Raw genomic sequence first — 23,286 nt, 5'->3', positions numbered from 1 at the left:
TCCCACACTGCCTAGTGCTCACCTACAGCACTGTGACCCTCCCACACTGCCTAGTGCTCACCTACAGCACTGTGACCCTCCCACACTGCCTAGTGCTCGCCTACAGCACTGTGACCCTCCCACACTGCCTAGTGCTCACCTACAGCACTGTGACCCTCCCACACTGCCTAGTGCTCACCTACAGCACTGTGACCCTCCCACACTGCCTAGTGCTCACCTACAGCACTGTGACCCTCCCACACTGCCTAGTGCTCACCTACAGCACTGTGACCCTCCCGCACTGCCACATGCTCACCTACAGCACTGTGACCCTCCCACACTGCCTCGTGTTCACCTACAGCACTGTGACCCTCCCACACTGCCTCGTGTTCACCTACAGCACTGTGACCCTCCCACACTGCCTCATGTTCACCTCCGACACTGACCCGCGCACACTGCCTCATGTTCACCTCCGACACTGTGACCCTCCCACACTGCCTCGTGTTCCCCTCCGATACTGTGAGCCTCCCACACTGCCTCGTGTTCACCTCCGACACTGTGACCCTCCCACACTGCCTCGTGTTCACCTACAGCACTGTGACCCTCCCACACTGCCTCGTGTTCACCTCCGACACTGTGACCCTCCCACACTGCCTCGTGTTCACCTACAGCACTGTGACCCTCCCACACTGCCTCGTGTTCACCTCCGACACTGTGACCCTCCCACACTGCCTCGTGTTCATCTCCGACACTGTGACCCTCCCACACTGCCTCGTGTTCACCTACAGCACTGTGACCCTCCCACACTGCCTCGTGTTCACCTACAGCACTGTGACCCTCCCACACTGCCTCGTGTTCACCTACAGCACTGTGACCCTCCCACACTGCCTCGTGTTCACCTACAGCACTGTGACCCTCCCACACTGCCTCGTGTTCACCTACAGCACTGTGACCCTCCCACACTGCCTCGTGTTCACCTACAGCACTGTGACCCTCCCACACTGCCTCGTGTTCCCCTCCGACACTGTGACCCTCCCACACTGCCTCGTGTTCCCCTCCGACACTGTGACCCTCCCACACTGCCTCGTGTTCACCTCCGACACTGTGACCCTCCCACACTGCCTCGTGTTCACCTCCGACACTGTGACCCTCCCACACTGCCTCGTATTCACCTCCGACACTGACCCTCCCACACTGCCTCGTGTTCACCTCCGACACTGTGACCCTCCCACACTGCCTCGTGTTCACCTCCGACACTGTGACCCTCCCACACTGCCTCGTGTTCACCTCCGACACTGTGACCCTCCCACACTGCCTCGTATTCACCTCCGACACTGACCCTCCCACACTGCCTCGTGTTCACCTCCGACACTGTGACCCTCCCACACTGCCTCGTATTCACGTCCAACACTGTGACCCTCCCACACTGCCTCGTGTTCACCTCCGACACTGTGACCCTCCCACACTGCCTCGTATTCACGTCCAACACTGTGACCCTCCCACACTGCCTCGTATTCACGTCCAACACTGCGACACACTCACGAGGCTGGCTACCCCTCACCTCCAGCACTGAGACACTCTCCCCGGGATTGTCTCCCCCTCACCCCCAGCACTGAGACACTCTCCCCGAGGCTCCCTACCCCTCACCTCCGGCACTGAGACACTCTCCCCGGGATTGTCTCCCCCTCACCCCCAGCACTGAGACATTCTCCCCGAGGCTCCCTACCCCTCACCTCCGGCACTGAGACACTCTCCCCGGGATTGTCTACCCCTCACCCCCAGCACTGAGACACTCTCCCCGAGGCTCCCTACCCCTCACCTCCAGCACTGAGACACTCTCCCTGAGGCTACCTACCCCTCACCTCCGGCACTGAGACACTCTCCCCGGGGCTACCTACCCCTCACCTCCAGCACTGAGACACTCTCCCCGAGGCTACCTACCCCTCACCTCCGGCACTGAGACACTCTCCCCGAGGCTCCCTACCCCTCACCTCCGGCACTGAGACACTCTCCCCGGGGCTAGCTACCCCTCACCTCCAGCACTGAGACACTCTCCCCGAGGCTCCCTACCCCTCACCTCCAGCACTGAGACACTCTCCCCGGGGCTTCCTACCCCTCACCTCCAGCACTGAGACTCTCTCCCCGGGATTGTCTCCCCCTCACCTCCAGCACTGAGACACTCTCCCCGGGGATACCTACCCCTCACCTCCAGCACTGAGACACACTCCCCAGGATTGTCTCCCCCTCACCTCCAGCACTGAGACACTCTCCCCGGGGATACCTACCCCTCACCTCCAGCACTGAGACACTCTCCCCGGGGATACCTACCCCTCACCTCCAGCACTGAGACACTCTCCCCGGGGATACCTACCCCTCACCTCCAGCACTGAGACACTCTCCCCGGGGGTACCTACCCCTCACCTCCAGCACTGAGACACTCTCCCCGAGGCTTCCTACCCCTCACCTCCAGCACTGAGACACTCTCCCCGAGGCTCCCTACCCCTCACCTCCGGCACTGAGACACTCTCCCCGGGATTGTCTACCCCTCACCTCCAGCACTGAGACACTCTCCCCGAGGCTCCCTACCCCTCACCTCCGGCACTGAGACACTCTCCCCGAGGCTTCCTACCCCTCACCTCCGGCACTGAGACACTCTCCCCGAGGCTCCCTACCCCTCACCTCCAGCACTGAGACACTCTCCCCGGGGTTTCCTACCCCTCACCTCCAGCACTGCCACACTCTCCCCGAGGCTCCCTACCCCTCACCTCCAGCACTGAGACACTCTCCCCGGGGCTTCCTACCCCTCACCTCCAGCACTGCCACACTCTCCCCGAGGCTCCCTACCCCTCACCTCCAGCACTGAGACACTCTCCCCGGGGATACCTACCCCTCACCTCCAGCACTGAGACACTCTCCCCGGGGATACCTACCCCTCACCTCCAGCACTGAGACACTCTCCCTGGGGATACCTACCCCTCACCTCCGGCACTAAGACACTCTCCCCGGGGCTACCTACCCCTCACCTCCGGCACTGAGACACTCTCCCCGGGGATACCTACCCCTCACCTCCGGCACTGAGACACTCTCCCCTGGGCTCCCTACCCCTCACCTCCAGCACTGAGACACTCTCCCCGAGGCTTCCTACCCCTCACCTCCGGCACTGAGACACTCTCCCCGGGATTGTCTACCCCTCACCTCCAGCACTGAGACACTCTCCCCGAGGCTCCCTACCCCTCACCTCCAGCACTGAGACACTCTCCCCGAGGCTTCCTACCCCTCACCTCCGGCACTGAGACACTCTCCCCGAGGCTCCCTACCCCTCACCTCCAGCACTGAGACACTCACCCCGGGGACACCTACCCCTCACCTCCAGCACTGCCACACTCTCCCACTGCCGCTTTCGAAGCTTTAGATTGAGGGTTATTATTAAGAGGCCGGTGTAATGGGTGAGCGCCTGAAGTTAACCTTATTAACCTCCCGGGCACTGCTACATCAATCATGGGGACTTTTGTTGGGGAACAAAACAAAAATTCTTCCAATGCTTTAAGCATGAATTGTAAAGCTGTTAGAGCACAATGTGAGAAAGTTGTACGACTGGCAGTCAACAATCACCCAATCCAATCCTGAGTCTACGCCAACAACCAGTAGTTGCGATTGCTTGAAATTTGGTATTCTTGCATTTGTCCTGATGAGTGCAAGATGAAAAGCTTCAGCAACATGTCTCTCTTTTCAGCAATACTCATCCAATCAGATAATGTTAATAATTTTACAATTGGTGTCGGAAGTCGGGGCACAGTGATGTTGGGGTTCAGCACCTGTGTCCAGCTGGGCACGGCTTGGAGCGGGCTGCATCTTGCAACACAGAGCCTCCGCTGTAGTCCCAGCCACCAGTACCTGCTGTTGTTTGCTTGTGAGGTGTGATTAACCAGCTCTCTGCCCGATTGATCCCACTGAAGTGTGTGTTTCTGAGCTGCTGCGTAGCTAAGCATTAGGCAGAGGGTAGCATCATGGTCATGTTACTGGGCTGGCCATCCGGGGGCTGGGACCAATGGTCCAGAGACATGGCAACTGGGGGAGTTGAATCTCAATCCGGAATAAAATGCAAATGGCCCAGGCCTCCCGTTCTCCGGAGGGTCATACCCTGGGACCTCTCTAATGCCCTCCTGCAAGGACTGCACAGGAACTGCCTGGGAAGTTCAAACTTCTGATGGGCAATTACCCTGCACCGGGAACCATCCGATTTAAATCGGAGACGTCGGATGGTTCCGGCTTTCTTAGCAGAATAGCTACCCAGGGAAAGTTAGACCTATTAAAACCGGTTCTAACTCCTGGGTCACTATACTACTGACCCCCGACTGCCTTTCCAAACCCTCTGGCCCCTCGACCTGACTACACCCCACACCCCCCAAAAACCCCGACTACCCCGCCCCTTCTCAAGGGCAATTAGGGATGGGCAGCAAACGCTGGGGTTGCCATCGGCGCCCACGTCCCAAAAGCGAATTGTTTAAAAGAAAAAGGTCCTGTGGCTGTGCAGCTTCCTAGTGTCCTCTGGACAGATACTCTCCGTGGGAAGGCTCCGGAGGGAGAGTGATAGGGATTTGAATTAACAGTGGCAGTGTTACCACTCAGCTTAATCAGGCTGATCACATTTCACCCATTGCTGAAATAAAGTCAACATAAATAGGTCTCGTGTCAGATTATATTTATAATTCTGTGACACGACATCTGCAAAGTCCCAGTCACCCACTCCTCCAATGGCCAGGGAAGCAGACATGCCAGTGATCTCTTGTCTTTTATGCAGGAGCTACCAGCCGCACAGTCTGGGGTGGCCCACCTCCAGCTCTCTCCCTCCGCCTGGTGCTCTGTGCCCTTTTCTACAGCAGGGGAGGAGACAGACTTCCGAAACTTAGGTGGAAGTGAGGAGTGATGTGAGGCTTATTGAGGTAAAGTGGGGATGAGGTGAGTGGTGGTTTTTGTACACCATTGAATGTAGATGAATGTATAACTGTAAACACCTTTGCTGATCTGGTTAGATCATTAGAGAGCTTCCTACACTGAATCCAGCAGCACGGTACAATGCTGCTGTTACTACCCTCCTGGCTTTCTCTAGCTAGGCTTTCCTTGTGGTAACAACAAGGTTCTTCCTCACGTTGCTGAGGGAGAGTTTCTGGTTCCTCATAGCCCCCAGCAGTACATCAAGAGGGATGTCATTGAAGGGGTTGGCGAGGAGAGGGTGGGGGTGGCGTGCCCCTTGACCATCCTGAATCGAACATCAAACTTCTCACTCTCTCTCGCAATTCAAATTCCTGACTCCACCAAATGCCACCTTTGGATTTTCCCTTTAAATAGTGAAGTTACGATTGTGTCAAGCGGGTTCTGCACCACTCTCGCGCTGCCGTGCAATCAGTGCCAAACCCAGAAGCGAAATTATAATTGGGTTGCCATGTTGAAATCGGGCATCCCAACGCATCAAAACTACTCCTGGCTTTGACGTCACCTGCTATCCTTGCTCCTGCTCCGAACCCACCTCTGGGTTATTATCTCTGGACCCATCAGTGCAAAAGCAAGTGAGTTACTTTAAACCTTTGTCAACGGTCCTCAGCTGGATTATTGTGGACAATTCAAGGCACCACACTTTAGGAAGGATGTCAATGCCTTTAGGGAGGGTGCAGAAATTTACTGGAACAGCCCTGGAGACGAGCTACTTCAGTTATTTGATGAGACTTTAAGAAGATGGGATTGTTCTCCTTGAAAGAGAGATGGTTCAGAGGAAATTTAGTAGAGGTGTTCAAAATTGTGAGGGGATTTGATGAGAGTGAATGAGACTGTTCCGAGTGACAGAAGGATTAGTAACCAGAGGACACAGATTTAAGGAACCAGAGGAAAGACTAGATTTTACTCTACGTAGCAAGTTGTTGTGACCTGGAATGCGCCGCCTGAAAAGATGGTGGAAGCAACTTCAATAGTAACTTTCAAAAGGGAATTGGATAAATGCTTGAAAAGGAAAAAGTTTGCACGGCTATGAAGAAAGCACAAACAAGCACGACAAATTCAATAACTCTTTCAAAGAGCCGGCACAGCCATGATGGGCCAAATGGCCTCCTCCTGTGCTGTTTGGTTCTATAATTCCGTGAACCAAATATAAGTTGGGAGACGAAAAGAGTCAGAGTTGGTCAGTGTAGTGCATGGCTGCCTCATGACCAAGTGTGGCAATGCTCATCTTGATTGGGGTATTCATAAATGATCCAAAAAATGCACTCTAATGTAGTTATATTACGCCTGGGGGACAGTCACCGCAGTGATCTAGGATCTAAGACCAGGTAGCAGGCATATAACATTACAAATAAAGGACCACTAGACTGCAGGAAGTTGTTCAACTGCACTTCAACAGAAGGCAAGTGGAGCACCTTTTAAAGAGAGAATACTGAGCACCCGTTAAATATATACCAAACCCCACAGCCTTGGGCCAAATATGTGTCACCCTATGTGGGCTAACGCGCTGATTTTTTTTTTAAAGAGAGGAGAAATGGTCTGTACAGATCCTGCGAGGAGAAGGGGCCCAGCCAGATAACTAACTGTAAGAAAATGCAGGAACACATGAAAGGGAATGATCAGATGGGGCAAAGCAAGACATGGAAAGAAACACAATAGCTGAGGCACAACCATGTAAAACCTCCAAGTGCAATAACAGTAAGAGTGTGGCCAAGGGAGGAGGTGGAATCCATAACAGATGCAATGCCTTGAACAGTGCGAAATTGGAAACACCTGAATAAATACTTCCTTCCTCCACCCCATCCACTGACAAGGTTAGACTTGAGTAGCATTTCCCAGACGAAGTTATTTTGAGAAAAATCAGTCACTTCTCTGTAAATGAGGTGGAAGTCTTGACAGGATAAATGAACTCGAAACAAGTAACACCCCTGAGATAGGTGGCATTTATCCCAGTGTGTTGAGAGAGACTAGGGAAGAGAGTTGTCAAGTACTGACAGGATCTCCAGCTCAGAACGGGCTCTTCGGTCCAACTGATCTAGGCCCGTCTTTGTACACTGCCTGAGCCTCTTGCCACTCAAGTTTCCCACGCCAAACACATCCCTCAAATTTCTTCTCATGTATATATTATTTTTATTCTTTCCTGGGCTGTGCACATTGCCAGCAAGGCAACTGCCCTTGTACTGAGTGGCTTGTTAGGCCATTTCAGGGGACAATTTAGAGTCATCCACATCACTGTGGGTCTGGAGTCACATGTAGGCCAGACTGGGTGATGATGGCAGATTTCCTTCCCTAAAGGACATTAGTGAATCAGATGGGATTTTGCAGCCATCGATGATAGTTTCATGGTCGCCATCAATGAGACTGGCTTTCAATCCCAGATTTATTAATTGAATTTAAATTCCACCAGCTACCATGAGTGTGGAAATCCTTGGGGGTCCCTGTGTAGAAGGGGTTAATCCAAGGCTGCTTGTGTCCCCAGGGCATTAGCCTAGGCCTCTTGATTATAGTCCAGTGACAGCATCCCATGAATCAGGAAATTCTTCTTCACACGATGAGTGGACAGTCCGTGGAATAAACCCCTAGGTAGAGTACGTAGGGGGAGGTGCAAAATCCTTAGAATAATGGCGTATGGGAAATGTTGGGATCTCTCTGGAGTTCAATGGGTTGAATGGCCTTCCTGATCTGTAATGACAGTGCAGTGCAACGACACCACCAAGAGATGAGCACTAACTCGAGGACCAGCTTTCCTTGCAGGAGAGGATAGAAGAGCTCATGGCGTTAAAACTCTTTATGATTTTTTTTTTTGCATTCCTACAACAGTGCGATGGACTCAGTGGGAACGAGTCTATCGCCTTCTATTTTTGCAAGGAGCAGCTAAGGTGTTGCAGTGAAAGGATGGGATACTCAGAGGAACACCGCTCTCCAGCAGCCTCAGTAATGGAGTACGACAGCAGTGACCTGTGGGACTGAGTGGCTCTGCTGTTAATGGATCTCAATTCAAGGTTTAGCCCAGACTGTCAGGCATTGCTGCTATTGCCATTTAAGGACCCGTCATACAAGAAGACCTGGATTAACCCCTTCCGCTCAGGACCCTGCCAAGGGTTTCGGCATTTTTAAGATGCAGATCTGACATGATTCAGTTGAATAGCAGAACAGGCTCAAAGGGCTCTGAACGCCCTCCACCTGTCCCTCCTGACAGATACCAGGCATTGAGAACAGGCAAAGAAAAATCCAACCCTCTGGCATCCTCGTTGGTCCATGTGTATAGGCCCCTCTGCCCCTCCCCCCTTACTCCACCATCACATGACCGCTGAGAATTCCCTCGGAGTTTATCCCACTTTGTAACTTCATCCAAAACCTGCCTCAACCGTTTAATGGGCTTCTACCAAAGTCAAGGTATGGGGGGGAGGCGGGGGTGTATACCAAAGGAATTCCCGGCTATAATCTAATGCCCCCCCAGCCTTGAAAACACAATGAGGGACAGCTACACCACCCAGATGCCAGTCACAATGTGGCAGATTAAATTGATGGATAGTTGACGTGCGTACAATAAAACCGGATATAGGCAAAGCGCTTTGTGTGTTTTTGACCATCGATTAACACAAGTCCTGTTTTCTTAATGCTCCTTATCGCTCTAACCTCCTCCGGCTCTCAAACCAGCAAGGCCTTGGTGCTCCTCTAATACTGCCCTCTTGTGCTTACCCCACCTCCTTCACGCCACCATTGGTGGCAGTGTCCTCAGCTGCCTTGACCTTAAACTCTGGAATACCCTCCCTAAAGCTCCCTGCTTTGCCCTCCAGGGGGTAGGGGGGGCGATGGCAACAAATTAATTCAGCCAGGGCCTGGCACATTATATGAAAATCAATGGGTGATCATTCCATCAATCAATGGTTCAGTGGGTGGCCTGTCATTACTGAGCACTTTGATTTATGGGGCAAGGAGAAGACTAGGGGGTTTTATTTCCCCAGTGATAGATTACGTTCCTTGGCCAAGATAATGGGCGAAGGGGAGAACGGTAAAACTGCCCCAGACAGAAGTGCTTCATTTCCAGTCTCCTCGCACTCGCAGCCCCTTACCCAGGTGTTCGTGAGATCCACAGGAAGGCTCGGCAAACATAATCCTGTCAGCAGGCACTGACGAATGACCAGCTCCCTGCTGCACAAAAAAAAACGGCCTCCTCTGAGCTGTAACATGTGCAAGTCTTGACAGCTCCTGCCCTCCCTCCCTCCCTCCCTCCCTCCTTATTCAGTGTGGCTCTGCTCCCCCAACTCAGATCAGTGAGGCTCAGAGAGAGAGAGATGCGAGGAAACTAAACGAGATCACAGCGGATAAAATGCCGACAAACATATGAGTTAAGTGGCCTGAGAAGAATAAATGTCTTGGGAAATATCTCCGGGAATGTGCCAGCAGATGTACTAGTGAGTATAACAAGATTTATTGGTGCTCATCATAACCATGTGCCAGAAATCATATCAGTAAACGTTTAATACAGCGGGAAATAACAGTTCTGATGGTGCTAATGTGAAGGTTCTGACGGGGTGGTGGTTCTGATGATGGTGGGCAGGTATGATGGTTCTGGTGGTAATGGTTCTGATGGTGAAGGCTCTGGTGGTAATGGGTCTGATGGTGAAGGTTCTGGTGGTAATGGTTCTGATGGTGAAGGCTCTGGTGGTAATGGGTCTGATGGTGAAGGTTCTGGTGGTAATGGTTCTGATGGTGAAGGCTCTGGTGGTAATGGGTCTGATGGTGAAGGTTCTGGTGGTAATGGTTCTGATGGTGAAGGTTCTGGTGGTAATGGTTCTGATGGTGATGGTTCTGGTGGTAATGGTTCTGATGGTGAAGGTTCTGGTGGGGAAGGTTCTGGTGGGGAAGGTTCTGGTGGGGAAGGTTCTGGTGGGGAAGGCTCTGATGGTGAAGGTTCTGGTGGTAATGGTTCTGGTGGGGAAGGTTCTGGTGGGGAAGGTTCTGGTGGGGAAGGTTCTGGTGGGGAAGGTTCTGGTGGGGAAGGTTCTGGTGGGGAAGGTTCTGGTGGGGAAGGTTCTGGTGGGGAAGGTTCTGGTGGGGAAGGTTCTGGTCATAATGGTTCTGGTGGGGAAGGTTCTGGTGGGGAAGGTTCTGGTGGGGAAGGTTCTGGTGGGGAAGGTTCTGGTGGGGAGGGTTCTGGTGGGGAAGGTTCTGGTGGGGAAGGTTCTGGTGGGGAAGGTTCTGGTGGGGAAGGTTCTGGTGGGGAAGGTTCTGGTGGGGAAGGTTCTGGTGGGGAAGGTTCTGGTGGGGAAGGTTCTGGTGGGGAAGGTTCTGGTGGGGAAGGTTCTGGTGGGGAAGGTTCTGGTGGGGAAGGTTCTGGTGGGGAAGGTTCTGATGGTGATGGTTCTGATGGTGAAGGTTCTGATGGTAATGGTTCTGATGGTGAAGGTTCTGGTGGGGAAGGTTCTGATGGTGAAGGTTCTGGTGGTAATGGTTCTGATGGTGAAGGTTCTGGTGGTAATGGTTCTGGTGGTAATGGTTCTGATGGTGAAGGTTCTGGTGATAATGGTTCTGATGGTGAAGGTTCTGGTGGTAATGGTTCTAATGGTGAAGGTTCTGGTGGTAATGGTTCTGATGGGGAAGGTTCTGGTGGTAATGGTTCTGATGGTGAAGGTTCTGGTGGGGAAGGCTTTGGTGGTGACAGCGCTGCTGGTGAAGGTTCTGATGGGGTGGTGGTTCTGATGGTGGTGGGGCTGGTGTGACTGTTTTGGTGGTAACGGTTGTGACGGTGACGGTGCTGGTGTTGGCCACCCTGTGCTGCTGATCCTTGTTTCCTGGTTACATTCCGTTAGCACTGACCGTACAATGAGCTTGACTGACGGGTGGCTTTCGTTGTGTCTGCTGCTGTTAAATACCATGAGCTTGGTGAAGTTATAATGGACGAGGCTAACGTGTGCTTCCCACCCTTAGAGCCTTCATTTTGGCTGGAGGTGATGCTCCGCCTGTCCACAGAGGTACAGTGGAGCAGAGTTATCACAGTGAAGTGTGTATGTTAGGGTGCAATTGGGCACAATTTGCACTGAGGATTGCACTAATTTAGGAAAGTGTTTGTTTTTGTTCAGGATTCTGCTCAAACCAATTTGGATATCGCCCAATGTGAGATCTGCCATGAATCTGCATTCAGACAGGGTTTCAATATATTTACATTTTTTTCTTTCAAAAATGTTGCTTCAGAAAATATTCTGTGATATATTTAAGTTTGGTACCGTGGTACGGTTTTACCAATACAGCTGAAAATAGGCTTACAACGAAAAATGAGCAATTTAATCGGTCTGTGGTAGCTCACACCCGTGAGAAACTCCATTTTAAACAGCTGAAAACAATTTTAAGAGACTGTACGGGATTCCTAGTTGTATTAGGATCCAGGAGACAGTCACTCAGTATATTTAACACCGTTATCCCAAAGAATGTTAAAAACATTCCAGATAGTGCCCTTCCTCCCAGAAGAACCAGCAAAAAATGTGCTCCTTTAAGGTTCACAAACGGTTCTGCAAATTAGCAGAAACTCACACAGCCAATTTATTAAACTATCGCAAAAAAACGACAGAAACTCGATTTGCTCTTCAGATGCCACTCTTTCGTGCTGCTTTAGCTAATTGTAGGCAAGTTGCAAAAAAAAACCCACAGAGCAATGGAGCAGAAACCCAGGGCCCAGAGTGTTCAAGTGAAGTGAGGTAAGAGAGTGCGGGTATGATTCGACTAGTCTCCAATCCCAAGTCACATCTTCTGCATTTTTGAACACTTCAGTTCTTCTAGCATTGTTTGTAGTTAAAGAGCAAAACTGGCAGCAACTTGGAAAGTGGGAAAAGCGCAGGCACTGGAGCTCAGAATGACTGAGGGCTTCATGGAGGCAGCACTGCAGCACCACAACTGAGGTCCAATTCCCCCACGGACCCCACTCCCCTCCTCCTGAAGGTGCTGACTCTCACTGGGGTACAGTTCCACGGACCCCACTCCCCTCCCCTCCTCAAGACCCTGTTCTCACTGATGTTGGATGTTGTTGTGGTGCTGCTTGCCTCTTAGACCAGGAAACACTTATCCTAATTGAACCTGAGACAGCCCTCGCCCACTGTTAACGCACACACACTGTCCAGTTGGCTATAAAACATTCAGTAAATTAATGCCTCCCTTCCCCTCAAATGAATGAAGAATACTGGAAGGAGGGAAACTATATTACAACCACACTTCGTAAATGCTTCATCAGCTGTAAATCACCTTGAGATGTCCTGTGGTGTTTGAAGGTGCTGTATAAATACAGGGTTTTTTTCTCTTTTTCTCTCCTCTCTCTCTCTTTGCATCTTTTATTCTCCCTTTCTTTCCCTTGTCCCTTTTGTTTCTTACCCTGCAGCGGACAACGAGTCTTTGAAAGCAAGAAACTTTTGAGCTGCCTTTGGACCCTGCGCTGACTGTACAGCAGCCGCTTGCAGTGCTGCAGGGATTGTTCCTGCTGTGTAGGTGGGGGTAGATTTGCCTTGCAGCTTCCAGCCAACGATCCCGTGGGATGCAGCACTGAGCCCCACAAACTAATAAGCTCCCGAGTTTCAGCCCTTGGGTTAACTTGCCTCAGCCAGGGCAGTAATCGGCATGCCGTATGGGCTGGGGAGAGGGGGAGGCGGTGTCAATTCACTGGGCACCCCCGGTCCAATTTAACATCAGAAGCTGGTTCAGTTTAGATGTCCCCTCACGCTTGACTATCCTGCTAAAGGGCGTGAATGAACCTGGTTTGTGATCCCATGAGAGTAGCTGTTATTTCTGGCGCGCCATGTTTATATCTCCCAGGTGGTGGGCTCTGTCCGCCTGGGGAAGGTTTCTCTTGCTCCTTCGCTTTAAGTCTAAGGTGACTGGGGTTGAATTCTGTTTTAGGAAGGAAAGATGCGTGTTTTTCCAGCTCTACGGGGCACCTGGCCTTTCCACATTTCTCCTCAGTGAGTCCCATACAACCTCAACACTTCAAGGTCAAATCTTGCCTCGAGGGAAAAACACATGTAGAGGCCCAAGGTTCAGCTTCATGAAATTACTTTTCCTGGTTTGGAACCCCTTAAGGAAGGCATTCCCTCCTCCTCCTCCTCCACTCCCCCCCCCCTCCCCCAAACTTATTGGAATCCCTCAAAGCTTTAAGGAAAGGGATTGGTGAGAATTCCAGAGCCTGGGATTCAGGCAGCTTAAGACATGGCTCCCAGTGGAGGGGAGGGTGCACAGGAGAGGCCAGAGTGTTAGAAATGAAGTGTTTGAGGGGGAGTTGCAGGGTTGGAGAAGGTTACAAAGGTGGGGAGGGAAATCATTTTAAACTGGTGGTGTTAGGCATGCCCCCCACTTCCTCTCCCCACCTATCTCTAGAGCCAATTCAGGCTAGCCAGCACAAGACAGGGGAGAGCGGTGAGTGGGACCTGATACAGGAATAGTTTTGAAGGTTATGATATGAGGCTGGCTGTGAGAGCACCTAAATAGTCAGGCAAGGATGAGAGTTGAGCAGCTGAGCTTTAGGGCAGTGTTACAGAGGTGGAAGTACAATGATCAGTTAGTTTGTTTTTTGAGTTTCTTGGTCAACACCAGAAGAAGTCGACTTCTCTACTTTGAAATAGTGCCGTGGGATCTTTTACTTCCACCTGAGAGGGCAGACCTTGGTTCAAAGTCTCACCCATAAGACGGCACCTCTGACAGTGCAGCACTCCCTCGCTACTGCACTGCAGTATGAGCCTGGATTAGGAGCACTAGTCCACCCATGGTTTCCAGAGGTAAGTGCTCTACCAGCTGGCCCAGATTGGCACTGTGTTAGTGAAGGAGCCAGGCACAATGTTTCCTTGCTCCTCACAACACTTCCAATGTATATACATAATCTCATGGTTCACATTTAGGGCATCAAAATAGTTTGCGAACTGTTTGGGGTTTTGATCTGAACATGTGTACTGTCTGATGAGGATCCAGAGCTAACACATGCTGACTTGGCTGAAACCAACGAGTGAAAGTTGAATTCCAACGTTCCCAGGAAACGCTGTCATCATTTGTATACGTCCTGGGGCACCCGTTGTCTCTGTGCTGCAGAGCTAGGATTTTGACCCAGCGACAGTGAAGGATTGGCAATATCGTTCCAAGTCAGGATGGTGTGTGACTTGGAGGGGGGGACTTGCTGGTGGTGGTGTTCCCATGTATCTGCTGTCCTTGTCCTTCTAGATGGTAGAGGTCACAGATTTTATCAAAAGGAGGTTTGGTCATTATTGCAGTGCATCTTGTAGATGGTAACACTCTGCTGCCACTATTCATCGGTGGTGGATGGAGTGAATGTTTAAGATGGTGGGTAGGATGCCAGTCAAGCGAGCTGCTTTATCCTGGATGGTGTTAAGCTTCTTGAGTGTTGTTGGAGCCGCACTCATCCAGGCAAGGGGAGAGTATTCCATCACAGTCCTGACTTGCACCTTGTAGATGGTGGACGCAGTAGATGCTGAATCAACTAGGCCTGAAAATGGATGTCGTTGGAGTGCCAGGGCCAGACCGGCCATCACACACAGTTTTATCTGGTAATATTCAGGAACTGTAAACTAAAACCACAATTCGTCTCCAGCCCTGCCTGCAACTTATTGACATGGTGGTGTCAATATTTTTATGAAAAACAGCTTTGGTCCTTGCTGCCTTCAGTACATAAACTAGCGATTATTAAAGAATGAAAACATCATCCTCTGAACTGTGTGTATGAGAGATAGAGAGAAACCACTTTATGCGAGGTTAGATTGGTGTTGCTCATTCTTGTTGTTTTAAGTGCTTTTCCAGTTCAAGATTCTTCCTAACCTCTTTTCTATTTTGATAGGGACAGTTTCCATAAGCGGACATGTGCCACATGAATTGAAACCCATGTTTCTATTCTCCATTTAGAATAGCTTGTTTAATAATTAATTCCTATTCACAATAAAACACAGGCTAAACTACTGGGTCGTATTTATTTAAATGTATAAGAATCCACAAAAGCAAAATAAAGAATAGAGCACAATACTAACTTTATGTAACATTCATATTTACACAGTATTTATACTGGTGTGAAAATTTAAACTTTTAAAGAGAGAGCCCAAAATGTTTTTGTAGCAGACTCTTGGCAAGATTCTTTGCCTAAATTGGAAGGCGATCACACCTTGATAAGATGGTTCTATATGACTGAATAATAAAGGTTCCTAGCATATCACTGGTGTGATGAAATTTCTCTTGAAATTATTGCTTTTCAATAGTCAGGAAATCAAATGCTTTATCATTTGATGGATAAATGGTTTGCATGAGGTTTCCTCAAGACTTAATGGTATATAAATTCAACATCCTAGTGCGCGATTCATGCTCCTAAAATGGCCATGAGGTTAAGGGCGGGGTCACTTGGTGCCTGATCTTCATCTACGTTCAGCCCAGTGATGAACCTTTATTTTGTCGGCAGCCCTGACAAAGCAGGCGTTAGGCCCCTTCAATGCTGCGCCATTCGGCTTTGGGTGAACGGTGCCAGCGCTGCTCTGCTCAGAAAGGGACAAAGAGCTGAGTCGTTTCTTGTTTTAAAACTTCATGCGCACCCCCTCGCAACCCCACAGCACTCCCAACTCCTGTGACTGGAAAACATCACTCTGCCCGTGCCCTGAGCAGCAAATGAACTGGCTTTCACTAAACCTGTGGGTAATTCATTGCAAGTTAATGCTCACTGGGGCTCTGACTGGCATACACAAGGGTAGATTTTATCAAAAGAAGTGCTAACAGTGCACGCCATCCCTGCGTATCAGAAAATTGCGATGCGCAATGCCGCTCAGTGGTATTCTGTTTGGTGTGGGCCCTAATAAGTTGCAATGGGAAGAGTATTATTTTGCTGCTAAGGCACAGCTGTGTCCTTTAAGGCCAAAAAGAGTCAATGTTGTTTGGTAAACACAACCTCCGATCGAGCAGAGTCTAATTGCTGTTTGGGGAGGGAGCCTTGCAAATGAGAAAAATCCTTGTAAGCGTCAGCACCAGCCTTAGGTGGCTGAGATACTTGGCATTTTTCAAGGTTGCTTTTCCGCTGTGTGTGTGTGTGTACACTTAAAACGGTTGCAAGAGTTGTATCAGTGGAAAATGGAGCCATCCTCTAACTTTGAATGACATTAAGTATGGAAGCAGTCTAACTGGTCTGTGCTGATGTTTATGTTCCACGTGAAGCTCCTTCTGCCTTATTTCAGCTCACATATTTTTGGAGACGCATTAACGACTGCGAAGGCTGCACGGAGAAAAATATTTTCTCTATTTTATATTGTACCATGTACACATTTCCAAGAGCACAGTAGCTACCTATTCTTCCCAGGTGATTCTCACCAGCAGTGTCCGCACGTTTCTAAATCAACTTCTTTGCTTTCACTCAGATTAACGCAGTGAACAACGTCAGTAGTACAGAGGATATTAAACCACCACCCGGCCTGAGCGGACTTGGGAACATGAACTGCTACAGCCCCAACTCGATTGCCAAGCATATCTGCGCGATATGTGGAGACCGATCCTCAGGTAATACTGCAACCTGCCCTCAAATCTTTGCACTGACAACAAGAGCCTATCATCAGCAAAAATTCACCTCAAAGATTTCAGCCACGGTCCCTCAGCGGCTCTGGTTATCCCCATCAGTAAGGGCTGTTGCGTTTAACCCTTGTTGTTGCTGCATCTTGTACGTTGTTCGCACCAGAGCCAGACTGGGTTCCAACCTGGTAATGTTTGATTCTTTGGTGACATAATTGGCTGTCGTTTTTAAGCATGAAAGGATACCCATGGCAACTGACGTGGCCTGAACAAGTGAGCACAGTCATAGAATCATAGAATGATACAGTACAGAAGGAGGCCATTTGGCCCGTCATGTCTGTGCTGTTTTTTTTGAAAGAGCTATCCTGTCACTCATATTTTCCTGAGCATTCCCCATTGTCCCGCAATGTTTTTTTCCCATCAAGTATTTATCCAGTTCCCTTTTGAAAGTTGCTATTGAATCTACTTCCACCACCCATTCAGACAGTGTATTCAGGATCATAATAAGCTGCAGTGAAAACTTTCTCCTCATCTTCCCTCTGGCTCTTTTGCCAATGACATTTATCTTTATTTGTTCTGTCAAGATCCATAATAATTTTGAACACCTCTATCAAGCCTTTAGCCTTTCCCTCATGAACTCCTTCATCCTTGGTATAACTCATTTAAATCCACACCCTTTCCAAGGCCGTGACATGCAAACATACAAATTAGGAGCAGGAGTAGGCCATTCGGCCCCTTGAGCTTGCTCTGCCGTTCAATAAGATCATGGCTGATCTGATTGTGGCCTCAACTCCACATTCCCACCTACCCCTGATAGAACTTTGACTCCCTTGTTAATCAAGAATCTATCTACTTCTGCCTTAAAAATATTCATTGACCCTGCCAGCACCATTCTCTAGGGAAGAGTGTTCCAAAGATTCACGACCCTCAGAGAGGAAAAAAAATTCTCTGCATCTCCATCTTAAATGGCAGACCCCTTATTTTTCAACTGTGTCCCCCAGTTCTAATCGCTCCCACAAGGGGAAACATCCTTCCAGCATCCACCCTGTCAAGTCCCCTCAGGATCTTGTATGTTTCAATAAGATCACCTCTCATTCTTCTAAACTCCAATGGATACAGGACCAGCCTGTCCAACCTTTCCTTGCGGATAACACCACTCCCGATCCCAGGAATCCGCCTAGTGAACCTCCTACGTCCTTCCTAAATGCCCAGAATCCGGCATAATACTGCAGCTGAGGCTTGACCTGCGATTTAGAAAGGTTCTGTATAATCTGACGGGAGAACTAGTGGACCACACACAGGCAGAGAGGGAAAGCTAGCAAGCGCGGACGGCAAGTTAACACTGAACTTTTAGCCCTAGTGTTGTGGTGGTTGATTAGGTAATGTGGCAACTTACTGAAATAATCCCTTTTATAGTTTGTGAGTGCGAGTTCTCATGATCTCTGGTTCCCGCTATGTGCGGTGTGGTACAAGCATGGAATTTTATGAGCCTGCATACATGATGAAATACCCTGTCCCCATCTGTAATGTGAAACGCATGCTGGCCAAGGCTAAAAGCAGGAAATCTTAACCCTGATTTTATTGACAGTGTTGTAATTGTACTCCATTCCCACCCTCCTCCCCCATCTGATCCCTTTCAAAAACTCCAGAGTTTGGCCGTGCCTGAGTCCTTCAACCAAAATTTTTTTTTAAAGTTCAGCATTTCCCAGAGGCAACTGCCCACCAAAAGCCTCTCGTTCATGCTGACGCTCCCACTGCAGCGCTGAGGGAATGCTGCACTGTCGGAGGTGCTGTCTTCCGGATCAGGTGTAGTCTGCCCTCTCAGGTGGATGTAAAGGATCCCATGGCATTATTCCGAAGAAGACCGGAGGAGTTCTCCCTGGTCTCCTGGACAATGTTTACCCCTCAGTCAACACGTCCAAAACAGATCATTTGGTCATTATCACATTGCTGTTTGTGGGATCTGGCTATGTGCAAACTAGCAGCTCGAGTTGCAACAGTGACTACACTTCACAAGTACTTAATGGCTGTAAAGCACTTTGGAACATCAAGGTTATGAAAGGCATGTCTAAAATTCAAGTTTCCTTTTAATGTATACAAGAGTACAACTGATCTAAGCTGAACTTTGAAAACTATTAAATGATTGATGAACCCAGCAATTACATTCAAATCTCTTACATTATGAATGCTTTAATTAGGGCACTCTGAATTTCTAAGTGGGGCTGGTTAGTGGACCCACCACACACTTCAATCAACAGGGACATGAACAAGTGATGATTGCAATAATGAATGGAGTGTTTGCAAACAGTCAGACTCGATCTTCAGCAGCCCCTACTCAATTACCAGCTATTCTCTTAACCACCTGAAACACTCCCACCCTCTGAAAGTTGGAGGGTTCATTCAGAGCAACAGCAGTGGGGAGGGGGGGGGAACGGTGTATCCGGGGATCCTCATTCCTGTCTGAATTGAGTGGGTACATGTGGAGGGTGGGTATCCTCATCGTCTCGGAGGGTGGGAAATGGGTTGAGACTCCGATAGCCATCCTCTGTTTGCTGCGGTTGGGGTTGTGAGCGTTGCAGGCAGTCTCCAGTCAAACGCAGACGCTAAACAGGAGGTGGTCAAGATCAGGCCTTGGGTCTGATAAATATAGACCTTAATTTATGTAACTAAAGCCCTACCCCATTCTTCAAAGTAGTCGATATATAAATAGGAGCAGGAGATTCCAGTAACAGCAAGTGACCTCTTTCTAGGTAACGTTAGTTGAGGAACAAATATCAAATAGTGTTTTTTTATTCTTTCATGGGATGTGGGCATCACCGGCAAGGCCAGCATTTGTTGCCCATCCCTAATTGCCCTTGAGCTGAGTGGCTTGCTGGGCCATGTCAGAGGGCCATTAAGAGTCAACCGCATTGCTGTGGGGTCTGGAGTTACATGTAGGCCAGACCAGGTAAGGATGGCAGATTTCCTTCCCTAAAGGGGCATTAGTGAACCAGATGGGTTTTTACGATGATCGATGATAGTTTCATGATCACCATCACTGAGACTAGTTTCCAATTCCAAATTTATCAATTAATTTAAATTCCACCAGCTGCCATGGTGGGATTTGAACCCGTGTCCTAGAGCATTAGCCTGGGCCCCTGGATTGTTAATCATTATACACCACCATCTTCACACTGTCCACCACCACCACCCCCCAATGACCTTTCATCAGAACTGGAACATGTTATAAATGAACAACTTTTAAGCAAGGGACCAGGGAGAGGGAATGGACAAAAAGGGAAGGTCTGTAATGGAGAGGAGAGATTCAATGATGATGAGATAAAGGTAAAAGAGGAAGGGATTGGGACAGGAAAAGAAATTTTTAAAAATGATACAGAGGAGGTTTAGCTGACGACAGCAGAGGGGGAGGAAATTATGGAAAATATGGGAAAATTGAAAGGCACCTGTGGCTCAGGAAGGTGTCAGATCCCATTCCTCCTGTTTGTGTTTAGTATTTGTTTGACCCCCTGCATTGTCCTGTTTTAATGTTCTTGGGGGCCTAGAGGTTAGCGGAAGGGCCACTCTTCATGTTGTCATTTCTTGTGCCAGAGAGATGACATCACCAGAGTATCAGCGACAGGAGCTGTCAATGTATTAATGGGGACAGGGATTTAAACTATATTCATCGCCACTCCCACCCCTCCCCCACCATCTCCCCTCAAGGATTTGGCCCACCAAGATACAACGCCTCATCGCCTGACCACCTAATTGTTGAGGAGGGGATACTGATGGGCCTCATCCAAGTTTAACTTGTACAGAATCCTTGATTAGGCCATGCATGGAGTGCTGTGCGCAGCTCTGGATATAGAGGCACTAGAGAAGGTATAAAACTGATTTACCAGGATGATAGCACAACTACGAGGATAAACCTAATCAGGAACGATTGAACAGGCTGGGTTATTTTCTCTAGAGTGAGCTTATAGATATCTTTAAAATTCTGGAAGTGTTGGGTAAGACCAACATAGAGATGTTTCCACTTGAGGCAGATGTTAATGGTTTGTTAAATATATTGTTAGAATACACAGGTGTAGGGCATTGTTTAATTAAGCGCTTTGAGCACATATAAATAGGGGATAGCTGGGACACTGGGTGGGAGGGAGCTGTGAGACTGAACAAAGTCAATAAACTCTCTCAGTTAAGAAAAGCTCTGTGCCTTGGTTTTGATTTCATAAACCAGCTTGCATTCTATTAACAGCAGAGACCAAAACAACTGGTTATAAATGTTCGATGGTCATTAATAAAACCGATAAGGAATTCAGGTGTCGCTCCTTTACCAAGAAAATGGTGGAAATGTGGAACTTGCTACCACATGGAGTAGTTGTGGCGAATAGTTAGATGTAAGGGGAAGTTTGATAAATACATGAAGGAGAAAGGAATAGGATACGTTGACAGACTGAGATAAAGAGGGGTGGGAGGAGGCTCATTTGGAGATTAAAAATCGGCATAGATCGGTTGGGCCAACTGGCCTGTTAATGTGAATTTCTGTCTAATGCTTTTTGAGGTCAGTCTGGTGAGTACTCACCCTCTCCTCGCTGCAGCTGGCTCTAACTTTCTGTCTCTCTCCAGGAAAGCATTACGGGGTGTACAGCTGCGAGGGCTGCAAAGGCTTCTTTAAACGGACTGTGCGCAAGGACCTCACCTACACTTGTCGTGACACCAAGGACTGCATAATCGACAAGCGTCAGCGAAATCGCTGCCAATACTGCCGCTATCAGAAATGCCTGGCCACGGGAATGAAAAGAGAAGGTAGATCCAGCCCCTTCGCCCTCACTCAACACACAGCAAACTGGCTGACATCAAGCATTCCAGAGAGGGTTTGGGGTCCAATTTGGGGAGTTTTGTGTTTTGGACCTATGATCTGTGACCCCCCCAAGAGTGCCTACAACCACCCCAGACTGTCCCTAACTTGGGAGTGTTTGAAGGAGATAGTGTAGTGGGAGCTTTACTCTGTATATAACCCCGTGCTGTACCTGCCCTGGGAGTGTTTGATGAGGACAGTGTAGAGGGAGCTTTACTCTGTATCTAACCCCGTGCTGTACCTGTCCTGATGTGTTTGATGGGACAGTGTAGAGGGAGCTTTACTCTGTATCTAACCCAGTGCTGGACCTGCCCTGGGAGTGTTTGATGGGGTCAGTGTAGAGGGAGCTTTACTCTGTAACTAACCCCGTGCTGTACCTGTCCTGGGAGGGGTTGATGGGGACAGTGTAGAGGGTGCTTTACTCTGTATCTAACCACATGCTGTACCTGTCCTGGGAGTATTTGATGGGGACAGTGTAGAGGGTGCTTTACTCTGTATCTAACCACATGCTGTACCTGTCCTGGGAGTGTTTGATGGGGCAGTGTAGAGGGAGTTTTACTCTGTATCTAACCCCGTGCTGTACCTGCCCTGGGAGTGTTTGATGGGACAATATAGAGGGAGATTTACTCTGTATCTAACCCCATGCTGTACTAGCCCTGGGAGTGTTTGATGGGGACAGTGTAGAGGGGGCTTAACTCTGTATCTAACCCTATGCTGTACCTGCCCTGGGAGTGTTTGATGGGGATAGTGTAGAGGGGGCTTTACTCTGCATCTAACCCAGTGCTGTACGTGCCCTGGGAGTGTTTGATGGGACAGTGTAGAGGGAGCTTTACTCTGTATCTAACCCCGTGCTGTACCTGCCCTGGGAGTGTTTGATGGGACAGTGTAGAGGGAGCTTTACTCTGTATCTAACCCCGTGCTGTACCTGTCCTGGGAGTGTTTGATGGGGACAGTGTAGAGGGAGATTTACAACAACAACTAATTATTTATATAGAGTCTTTGATGTAATAAAGTGTCACAAAGTGCTTCAAATGATTGTTATGGAGGAAAATTAGACTGCAAGCACATAAAGAGATATTAGGCCAGATAATGAAAAGCTCAGTCAAAGGAGTAGATTTTAAGTTGTATCTTCGCGGTGGAAAAAGGAAAGAGGCCGAAGGTGTATGGAGGGAGTTCCAGAGCTTAGGGCCCAGACAGCTGAAGACACGGCCACCAATATTCAAGCGGTTAAAATCAGGAATCCCAGGCTTGTTTGAGTGCAGATGTGTTGGGGGATTATGGGGCTGTACATTTTCGAGACCATGGTGGGATTTGAAGACAAGGGTGAGAATGTAAAAATCAGGGCCTTGCTTGATCGAGAGTACATGTCGGTCAGCGAGCATGGAGGTGATTGGTGAACAGGACTTGTTGCGAGGAAGGACTCGGCCAGGAGTTTAGGATGACCTCGTGTTTCCGGAGGGTAGATTGTGGGAGAGTGGACAGGAGTGTATTGGAATAGTCACGTCTAGAGGTAACGAAGGCATGAGCGAGGGCTTCAGCAGCTGATGAGCTGGAACAGGGGCTCCTTGTCTCCACCACGTAAACGATTTAAAATAAATGTAATGCCGGTCCCCAAAACTTGAAGTATCCAGGGTGCAGAGATTTACCCTCCATGCCTGAGTCGCTGAGTGATACCAGTATCACCTCAGACAGTGGCCCCACACGAGGAACCAGAAACTACCTCCTAGCCCTGGAGTCACAGGGTCATCTGTCCAGCACCCTTGTAGCCAAGGGGACGGTTACCAATCTGCACATCCCGCTGGGCTCATTAGTAAAGGACAAGAGGGGAAGCAAGAGTTGATACAGCGCCAACACCATCGCTCTCATCAGCACTGTATCAGCTATAGAGAGTGATGGTGAGAAACCATCAGGGCCTGAGGTAGCTCAGGAGCAGGGATTCCCACACCAGCGAC

General features: G+C 49.3%; 1 protein-coding gene across 7 annotated transcripts in view; it reads left to right on the top strand.

Annotated features, from left to right (window-relative positions):
* The window catches only part of LOC144692531 (retinoic acid receptor RXR-gamma-A-like), a 258,889-nt gene that overhangs the window by 105,173 nt on the left and 130,430 nt on the right, over positions 1-23,286 (top strand). For all 7 annotated transcript variants that reach the window (XM_078561502.1, XM_078561500.1, XM_078561501.1 and 4 more), the window contains exons 3-4: positions 16,350-16,488; positions 21,103-21,282. In XM_078561502.1, coding sequence (XP_078417628.1) covers positions 16,350-16,488; positions 21,103-21,282 — 319 coding nt within the window. The remainder of the gene's footprint in view (positions 1-16,349; positions 16,489-21,102; positions 21,283-23,286) is intronic.

This window comes from Cetorhinus maximus, chromosome 17 (genome assembly GCF_964194155.1).
Source record: "Cetorhinus maximus chromosome 17, sCetMax3.hap1.1, whole genome shotgun sequence".
NCBI lineage: Eukaryota > Metazoa > Chordata > Chondrichthyes > Lamniformes > Cetorhinidae > Cetorhinus > Cetorhinus maximus.
This window is presented reverse-complemented; position numbering and strand designations above follow the sequence as displayed.